This window comes from Orycteropus afer, unplaced genomic scaffold (genome assembly GCF_000298275.1).
Source record: "Orycteropus afer afer isolate SDZICR_OR568_19922 unplaced genomic scaffold, OryAfe1.0 scaffold00161, whole genome shotgun sequence".
NCBI classification, from domain to species: Eukaryota; Metazoa; Chordata; class Mammalia; order Tubulidentata; family Orycteropodidae; genus Orycteropus; species Orycteropus afer.
In genome coordinates this window covers 6,152,663-6,162,911 of record NW_006921748.1, presented here as the reverse complement: position 1 = coordinate 6,162,911, position 10,249 = coordinate 6,152,663, and the positions used below count along the sequence as shown (strand labels likewise).

General features: G+C 37.5%; 1 protein-coding gene across 1 annotated transcript in view; it reads left to right on the top strand.

Moving 5' to 3' along the window:
* The window catches only part of RIT2 (Ras like without CAAX 2), a 530,470-nt gene that overhangs the window by 254,433 nt on the left and 265,788 nt on the right, over positions 1-10,249 (top strand). The window contains exon 4 of the mRNA XM_007946441.2: positions 6,103-6,294. Within this exon, the coding sequence (XP_007944632.1) occupies positions 6,103-6,294 (192 nt within the window). The remainder of the gene's footprint in view (positions 1-6,102; positions 6,295-10,249) is intronic.

Here is a 10,249-nt window from a genome sequence, read left to right as displayed (position 1 = left end):
TCAAGATGAAAGAACTGAGGAAAAAAATAAGCCTCAAGTTGCAATATTGAAAGATTCTATGGGCAAAATATTGAATGATGCAGGAAGCATCAAAAGAAAATGGGAGGAATATACAGAGTCATTGTACCAAAAAGAACTGGTCAATCTTCATCCATTTCAGGAGGTGGCATATGTTCAAGAACCAATGGTATTTAAGGAAGAAGTTGAAGCTGCACTGAAAGAACTGGTGAAGAACAAGGCTCCAGGAATTGATGGAATATTCATTGAGATGTTTCAACAAACAGATGCCCTGCTGGAGGCACTCCAATAGATTATTACCTGGTCCACTGACTGGAAGAGATCCATATCTGTACCCATTTCAAAGAAAGGTGATGCCACAGAATGTTGAAATTATCGAGTAATATCATTAATATCATATGCAAGTAAAATCTTATTGAAGATAATTCAAAAATGGTTGCAGCAGGATATTGACAGAGAATTCCAGAGGTGTAAGCTGGTTTCAGAAGAGGACGTGGAATGAGGAATATCATTGCTGATGTCAGATGGATCTTGGCTCAAAGCAAAGTATACCAGAAAGATGTTTACTTGTGTTTTATTGACTCTGCAAAAGCATTTGATTGTGTAGATCATAACAAATTGTGGATAACATTGAGAAGAATGGGAATTCTGGAACACTTAATTGTACTCATAAGGAACCTGTACATAGACCAGGAAACTGTACGTAGACCAGGAATGATAGGAGCCTATCATTCAAACAGAAAAAGGGAACACTACATGGTTTAGAATTAAAAAAAAAGGAGTGTGCCAGGGTTGTATCCTTTCACCATACTTATTCAATCTGTATGCTAAGCAAATAATCTGAGATGGTGGACTATATGAAGAAGCATGTGGCATCAGAATTGGAGGAAGAATCATTAACAATCTGTGACACTCTGATGACACAACTTTACTTGCTGAAAGTGAGGATGACTTGAAGTACTTACTGGTGAAGATTGAAGAATACAGTCTGCAGCATGGATTACATCTCAACATAAAGAAAACAAAAATCCTCATGACTGGACCTATAAGCAGTGTTATGATAAATGGAGGAAAGATTTAAATTGTCAAAGATTTCACATTGCTTGGTTCTACAATTGACACCAATGGAAGCACCAGTCAGGACATCAGGCAACATGTGTTGTTGTTGTTGTTGTTGTTATGTGTGGTCCAGTTGGACCCGACTCATAGCGACCCCTCCTTGGGTTTCTGAGGCAGTATCACTATGGAAGTAGATTGCCCCATCTTCCTTCTGAGGAGTGGCTGGTGGATTTGGACCTCCAGCCTTCTGGTTAGCAGTCAAGTGCCTTGGGTACTATGCTACCTGACCTCCCAGGTGACATATAGCACTGGGCAAATTAGCTACAAAGGACCTCTTTCAAGTGCTGAAGAGCAAAGATGTCTCCTTGAGGATTAAGGTGCTCCTGACACAAGCTATGGTATTTTCGGTCACCTCATATGAATGTGAGAGCTGGACAATGAATAAGGATTACCGAAGAAGAGCTGATGCTTTTTGAGCTGTGGTGTTGGCAAAGAATGCTGAAAGTACCATGGACTGCTAAAAGAACTAACAGGTCTGTCCTGGAGGAAGTGCAGCCAGAATGCTCCTTTGAGGCAAGAATGGCCAGACTTTGTCTCACCTACTTTGGTCATGTTGTTAGAAGGGACCATTCCCTGGAGAAGAATGTTATCCTTGGTAGGGTGGAGGATGGATGAAAGAGGGGAAGACCCTCAGCGAGATGATTGACATGGTGGCAGCAGCAATGGGCTCAAGTATAGCAAAGATCACGGAGCTTGTTTAGGAGCAGGCGGTGTTTCGTTCTGCTGTGCACAGGGTCGCTACGGGTCAAAGATGACTCTCTGGCACCTGACAACAGCAATAAATAGCTTGTCCCTTCCTTAAGTTTTCTAATACCTGCTCAAAATACTTAAATAATCAAGAAACGGTATATGAAATTATTCAAAACTGCTTTCTTCATTTTCAGAACTGATAATATTCTTGCTGTTTTTTTAATCCAAGAAAGTCTATCAAAGGGAGCCAATTGGATTTCAGTATTGCACTCAAAATTCACCTTTGAAGATATTAGAAATGCTTATCTCTTTGTAGCATCTTATGCATTGGGTCTGTTTCATAGATATTATGCTACTTATAGATGGTAAATGGAATCCAGTCATGTTCCTGAATAATTAACCAAGTTTCATTTATAGCAGGAAGCAAATGACGAAGATATGAGCCTTCAGGATACACAGAACAGAAAGCACAGGGACCTTTAATTCATGGGTGAATGAAGACAGAAGCAAATGTTGGACATAGCAAGCATGTTCCCTTATGAAGCCATTACAGTATCATATATTATTAAATTGATACATAGCTCCAGAGCTTCTTGGTTTTCTGGGCCCCATCAGCCTCCAGTGTGTTTTTAAGAAAATAGTGTGTCTGTGTGTGTCTGTGTCTGTGTGTGTCTGTGTCTATGTGTGTGTGTGTATGCTATGTGAAGAGAGCTGGTATGGAAAAGGTCAGTTAAAAAGGAAGCTTTCTTCCTATTCATTGTGATAACTTAATTATTTTTATTGGTGGAAAGATTCTTCTATTTAAAAAAAAAAGCTTAAACATTCTCTTAATAAGCATATTTGAGAAGCACTGCCACATGTATATTTAACGAAGCTCAAAGAGGATTTTACAAATGTTCTTACAGTGAAGATTCTACTCTGCTGCATTTGTACCAGAGATAATAATAGGCTTAATTTGAATTGTATTTTTAAAATTCATCAGAGCATTTTCACATCTGTTCTCTCATTTGATCCTTTTTACTGCCCTGTAAAATGTATTAAGTGTGAGTCCTAATCCCTGCTTGACAAAGGAGGAAATGGAGATCTCATAGGGTTATGTGATTTGTTACAACACATGCCCTAAGTCAGTAACAGGTCTAGAAATCAGGTGTCATACCTCCCAAATTCCATGCTTTCAGATCATAAAGGTCACTTTTGAACATACACAGTTATATAATTCACACACAGGTACAAAATAGAATCAACCAGGAGTAATTTGAAAACAAGAATGATAGGGCCTTATACCTAGAGATTCCAACTGAGATCAGATAAAAAGCCTGCTATACCTGTTTTCTATATGACCCATATTTGATTTTGAGTCTGAGCAACAAGCATTATTGAGCATTCATTCATTTATTCACATAGTATTGTTCTCTTGAATTTCCCCTTTATCTTCTTGGCCTGTCTTCCTAATATGTTGTTGGACTTTCTCAAATTCATTGGTCTGTTTCTTGTAAGCACCTTTCCAGTCCAAATAAATTTTTAAAAAGCCCCTGAATTCTCTATTTCATTCCTTAAAATAAAATCCATGTGTAGAAGAAAAAGACATGTAAATGTCTAATAAGCATAGACGATGCTCAGTATTACTCATACATAAATGCAGCTTGAAGAAAACAAGGTACTTTTTTTAAAATTCATAAAGGTAGAAAAATCTGATGACAAGCAGCATCGGTGAGAAGGAGGGAAATAGACACTTTGATGTAATGTTGGAGACAAGTCATTGGTACTGTATCTCACAATTAGAAATGTACATTTTCTTTGATCTGGCAATATTGCTTCTAAAGTATACATAAATCTGCACAATATGGATGTTTAAAAATATGTATTGCAAGCATTTTTTGTAGCAGGCATAAAAGGAAGCCATTTAAATGCCTAGCATAGGCATCTAGTCAAATAAATTATGGTAGATGAATGAAATAAACTTTGATGCATCTCAGGCAAAGAATGAGCAATATGTTTATATGGAATGATCTTCAAGGTGTATTAAGGGTGTTGAATTTTAAATAAAGGTGAAAATAAAATTGTATGTATTACATCCCAACTGAGTATAGAAAGATATAGAAAGGTAAAGAGCATGCATATATAAAGACTTTTTCTGGAGAAGTAAACTAGTAGCTCTGATTGCTTATAGGAAGGAGAACTGGGAGTTTGATGTGGGAAGGAATCAAAACTCATTGTATTTAGTTCAGTACCATTCGAATATTTTTTTCATCTTAAAAATTTCTAAAGGGAAGCTGGTAAAGTCGAAAAGAAACTAAAGAAATTCAATAAATAAAATAATAATTGACAAACAGAGTTAATTATAGATTGTAAAATAGATCTTTTCCAGTTTAGTTTACATTTTTGTGATTTCACTCATATAGAATTGATGTAATAAATCCATTTATACTTTCTTAAAAATCATATGTATTTCTATATTTTCATATAAGCTTGGGAATATCACTTAGCATATTTAGTCCATATTCCAGTTGATCCCTATCAACTGTAGGTTTCTGACTGACACAAAGGGTTTTACAAAATCAGAGAAAGTCAGAACTGTGAGGGACCTTGGGTGCTTTATAATTCTTCTGTAGTTTGGAAATGATGAAACCGAGGCCTCGTAGGACTTCTTCCTCCTCATGTGGTAAAATCTAGCTTTGAGTTAAATAATAATAATAATAATAATAATGCTGAGCAGAGGTAATAAAATGAGAGTCATGACATGAATTATTTCAACCAATTCTATATTAGGTGGATGTCCAACCATGGACAAGTCTTCTTTCCTCTTTGGGCCCCAATTCTTAACTTTCTGAAAGGGTAAATTGACCTTGATAATATTGTTTGCATTCATTCCATCTTCACTGGAAATAATTTAAGGGATTCATCCACTAACTCAAGACCTTGTTCACTTTATCACTCTCTTTGGACTTATAAGTACCTCAGTTTTTCAGAGTTCCTGAATCTATATTAATGCCATCATTCTTCAAAAGTCGAGTTAAGTTAAATCAAATTAGCATTTGTTTCTACAATTACTCTGAGCTGGATATTTTAGTAGTACTTAGAAACCCTTTGTTAATCTGAAGCAACCCAACTTCTCAAAGACTTCAACTATAGCCCATGTTCACCTAAGTCTTTCTTTCTTCAATTACTTATAGCACAAATTGTCCAATTCATAATATATTTGTGTGTATGTGTGTGTGTTTTGTTCCCCAGCCAGAGTATAAGCTTTTATATTTCCCATTGTATTTGTCTAATTAGCTCTTGTAATCTTAAGAGTGGATTCAGAATATGAGTGGATGAAAACAGATGTTTTAGACTGAATAAACTTTCCAGATTCAGTTCAGACCAAAACCTTGAATGTTCACTTGCAAGGAAGATACGCTTCAGATAAAATGCAATATGAGAGGTTGATGAGAAGCCATTTCTTCCAGGTTGGGGAATTGGCACAGTCTGGAAGGTGATGTTGCCCTCTGCTGTAGGGAAGGAAAAGGATGCAAGGGTCAGCAGAAGGTGAAAATTGACCATGACTTCGCATCTTCTGCTTCTGCACCTCAGTGAATCCAATCTAACATCCAAACTGGGTCTGGGATTATCTATGCTAACAACTCATTTGATTCACAAAGATAATAAAAGTTTAACTCTGGGTTATTTTCATATTTTCTGATAGAAAATTAATTAGCTTTTTTAAATTCCTTTGAGGTCCTATGGCAGATTCTCTAAGCAAACTGATATTTGTAAGGTGAAGCCAACTCCCTTAAACCATCTGTTTTTTTCCTTGATGAGTTCTAGGAGAAAAATAATGGTTTTGAAGTGTAGGAAGTGAGGAAATACCTGAAATAAGTAGTTTTAAGTACAACCAGCCTAGTCTCAAATTATTTTAATGCTTTGTTGTTGTTCTGCCATTGAGTTGAATTTTAATGCTTAAAGTATTTAAATTTAGATTATTTCCCCTAAAGTAAGGTATTACATTAAAAAAAGTGTGTAATATATGTAATTACCAAGAGTCCATGAGTAAAATCTGTTTTTTAACATATCCTTTTTTTAAGTTCAATCTTCTGTAATTAAAGATAGATACTGATATTTCATATTTATACTTGTCTATGTATCCAAATCCCACCAATATAATTTAGAAAATTCCTACTCAAACTGCTTAGTCTCACCATTTGTCTACTTTTGACCTTCTTTAAAATTTTACTGGTGTTAGGTGCTGGCCTTTACAGAGTTCAAATATACAGCAATGTTGCTCTTTTCCTGCAGGCAGAATTCACAGCCATGAGGGAGCAGTACATGCGAGGTGGAGAGGGCTTCATCATCTGCTACTCCATCACTGACCGTCAATCGTTCCAAGAGGCTGCCAAGTTTAAAGAGCTCATTTTCCAGGTCCGCCACACCTATGAAATTCCTCTAGTGCTGGTGGGCAACAAAATTGACCTGGAACACTTCCGCCAAGTGAGTGCCAGTTTTATCTGTTAGCTTCTATCTTTTCTTGAGGTTTCATAGTACCAATGATGTCTGTTTTCCAAATTTCATATTGAGAATTATGAGAAAGAAATGAGACACATGATTTTTGCAGAAATCTTTGTGGATCTGTAATAGAATGTATTTCCAAAGTTGACTACCTCAATATCGCCTATCCCACATGTTAGTTTGTTGTTTCCTTACCGTTGTCCCATCAAGAAGTATCATTACTTACTCTATTTGCTTAGATCCTTGCTGGCCCTAAGATTGTTTTAACTAAGAGGTTGTGGTCGAAGTGATGATGTGTTACTTCTAAGGTTGGACATTAAGAGATCTGCAGCTTCTGCTTTAGCCATTTGGAATGCATGTTCCTAGCACCCAGCTGTGTGTAAAGAAACCCAAGGGATCCATGTGCAGAAAACCTGCTGCACAAAGCCAGATAATGTTCCTTCTCATGACTGTCCCCACCAAGCACCACACTGATGGCTGAAACCATTTTGGATGCCCTTGCACCAGCTGCCTTCTAACTGTAACCTAGGTAACACTTGAACCATTGCCATGTGGAGCAGGAGAATCTCCTATCTTAGCCATGCCTGGATTTCCATCCCACAAAACTATGGGCAAATAAAATGATTATTTTGTTAAACTATCAAATATTGAGGAAATTCGTCAGACTAATAAATATAAAAAGGAGCTCTGATCGTATAATGGTTAAAGCACTCATCTGCTAACTGAAGGGTTGTTGATTAGAAACCATCAGCTGTTCCACAGGAGAAAACACATGGCAATCTGCTCCTATCATGGTTACTGCCTTGGAAACCCTATGGGGTAGTTCCACTGTGGCCTGTAGGATAGCTATGAGACAGAATAGGCTTGATGGCATAGAACAGGAAAAAGTTGAACCTACTCTTCAGGTTGAACCAGAAATAAATCCTATATGTCTTTTTATTGTTATTGTTATTGTTAAGTGTTGTTCAGTTGGTTCCAATCCATATATCAATTCTACATACAACAGAACAGAGCATTGCTTTGTCTGGCCTCATCCTCACACTCATTGCTATGTTTGAGCCCATTGTTGCAGCCACTGTTCCAATCCATCCCCTTGAAGGTCATCCTCTTTTTCTCTGACCCTCTACTTTATCAACTATGATGTTCTCTGGAGACCAGTCCCTCCTCAACATGTCCAAAGTACACACAATGAAGTCTTGTCATCCTTGCTTCTAAGGAGCATTCTGGTTGTACTTCTTCTGAGACAGATTTGTTCATTATTTTGGCAGCCCATGGTACATACAATATTCTTAGACAACACCATAAGTCAGATACATCAATTCTTCCTCAATCTTCCTTTCGCATTGTCCAGCTTTTGCATGTATATATTGTCGGTGGTTTTATGTGCCGTTGAGTTGGCTGTGACTCATAGTGACCTGATGTACAACAGACATGAGGCGTTTGAAAATACCATGACTTGGATCAGGCTCACCCTAGTCCTCAAGGTGACATCTTTGCTTTTCTATATGCCTTTAGTCTACTTCAATCATCTTCTGCTCTACCACTGAGATCCTCAGAGGGTCTCACAATTTTTCCAAACAAAATCAACAAGACAGAAACCATGTCCTGTCTTGGTTAAAACAATACCATGAGACTGTTATTGACTACCAGAATTCATAAGGATTATAGTTTTCTCTCATGTGGTCATATGGTTCTTCTTGGACAGGATCTGATGGACAAGCTTTGATGATCTCCTTCCTGAAATGTCTGCTTGGTAATGATACTTGATTTGTCCTTGGTAAACCTGAAGAGACTAAAAAAGAACACTTAGTTTGGGGCCCAAGCAAATCATCTCAAAATTCTTTTGGCATGACTCATGTTGTACAAAGTTTCACTACTGAGAAGTTGCATGAAAATCAATTTTTTTTTTTAAATCCACTGGTTTATAGTTCGACATGCTTCACCTTTATTTGCATTGACCTTAAATTCAAACCAACTTTTAATTGTTTCTGTTTCTCCAGTTAATGATTTATCTTTAACTTGCTTAAAGTGACCTGTTAATACAAACTTTTGCAAAAGTAAGAATCTTTCTGAAACAAACAATTCTTTCTTATTATAAGTGTTTTATAAATTTGGATTTTAACTATCTAATCTAACCTACATTTTCTAAAAGTGAAAAGGTCTCATATTCAGCCAACGTTTATATAGTTATTCTAAAATTATCACATGGAACCATAGTCCTAGGATTTTTTTGTTGTTGTTGTTGTTGTTGTTGTCAGGTGCCGTCGAGTCGTTTCCAACTCATAGCAAGCCTATGCATGGCAGACGAAACACTGCCTGGTCCTGCGCCTGCTCCATGATCTTTACTATGCTTGAGGCTATTGCCACAGCCACTGGGTCAATCCATCTCATTGAGGACCTTCGCCTATTTTGTTGACCCTCCACATTACCAAGCATGACATCCTTCTCCAGGGAGTGGTCCCTTCTTACAACATGACCAAAGTAGGTGAGACGAAGTCTGGCCATTCTCGCCTCCAAGGAGCATTCCAGTCACACTTCCTTCAGGACAGATTTGTTAGATCTTTTAGCAGTCCATGGTACTTTCAGCATTCCTCACCAGCACCACAACTCAAAAGCATCAACCTTTCTTCGGTCTTCCTTATTCATTGTTCAGCTCTCACATGCATATGACGTGATTGCCAATACCATGGCTTGTGTCAGGCACACTTTAGTCCTCAAGGAGATATCTTTGCTCTTCAGCACTTGAAAGAGGTCCTTTGCAGCCGACTTGCCCAGTGCTATACGTCATCTGATGTCCTGACTGCTGCTCCATTGGCGTCGATTGTAGAAGCAAGCAATGTGAAGTATTTGACAACTTCGATTTTTTCTCCATTTATCGTGATGCTGCATATAGGTCTGGTTGTGAGGATTTTTGTTTTCTTTATAGTGAGGTGTAATCCATACTTCAGACTGTATTCTTCAGTCTCCATCAGTAAATACTTCAAGTCATCCTCACTTTCAGCAACCAAAGTTGTATTGTCAGTGTATGGCAGGTTGTTAAAATTCTTCCTCCAATCCTGATGGCATGTTCTTCTTCATGTAGCCCAACTTCTCAGATTATTTGCTGAGCATATAGACTGAATAAGTATGGTGAAAAGATACAACCCTGATGCACTCCCTTCTTTATTTTACACCATACAGTGATCCCTTGTTCTGTTAGAATGACAACCTCCTCCTACTCTATGTACAAGTTCCTTATGAGAACAATTAAGTCTTCTGGAATTCCCATTCTTCTCAATGTTACCTATAATTTGTTATGATCTGCACAATCACATGCTTTTGCATAGTCAACAAAACACAAGTAAACATATCTCTGGTATTCTTTTCTTTGAGCCAAGATCCATCTGACATTAGCAATGATATCCCTCGTTCCACATTCCCTTCTGAATCCACCTTGCATTTCTGGAAGTTCTCTGTCAATATATTGCTGCAACTATTTTTGAATTAGTAAGATTTTACTTGCATGCAATAATAATGATATTGTTCAATAATTTTGACATTCTGCAGGATCATCTTTCTTTGGAATGGGTACAAATATGGATAGTTTCTAGTCAGTTGGCCAGGTAGCTGTCTTCCAAATCTCTTGGCATAGCTGAGTGAGTGCCTCCAGTGTGTTGAAACATCTCAATGGGTATTCCTTCAATTCCTGGAGCCTTGTTCTTTGCCAATTCCTTCACTGCAGCTTTGACTTCTTGCTTAAATAACATTGGTTCTTAAACAAATGCCACCTCCTAAAATGGATGAAGATCGACCAGGTCTTTTTGGTACAGTCTATGTATTCCTTCCATCTTCTTTTTTTTTTTTTTTCCTTGCCCCTTGTCAGCTCTACTATACACCTGGGAATTCTGATCATTCACATAAACTTATAGGACCATTGTCTGCCAACCCTATATATGAT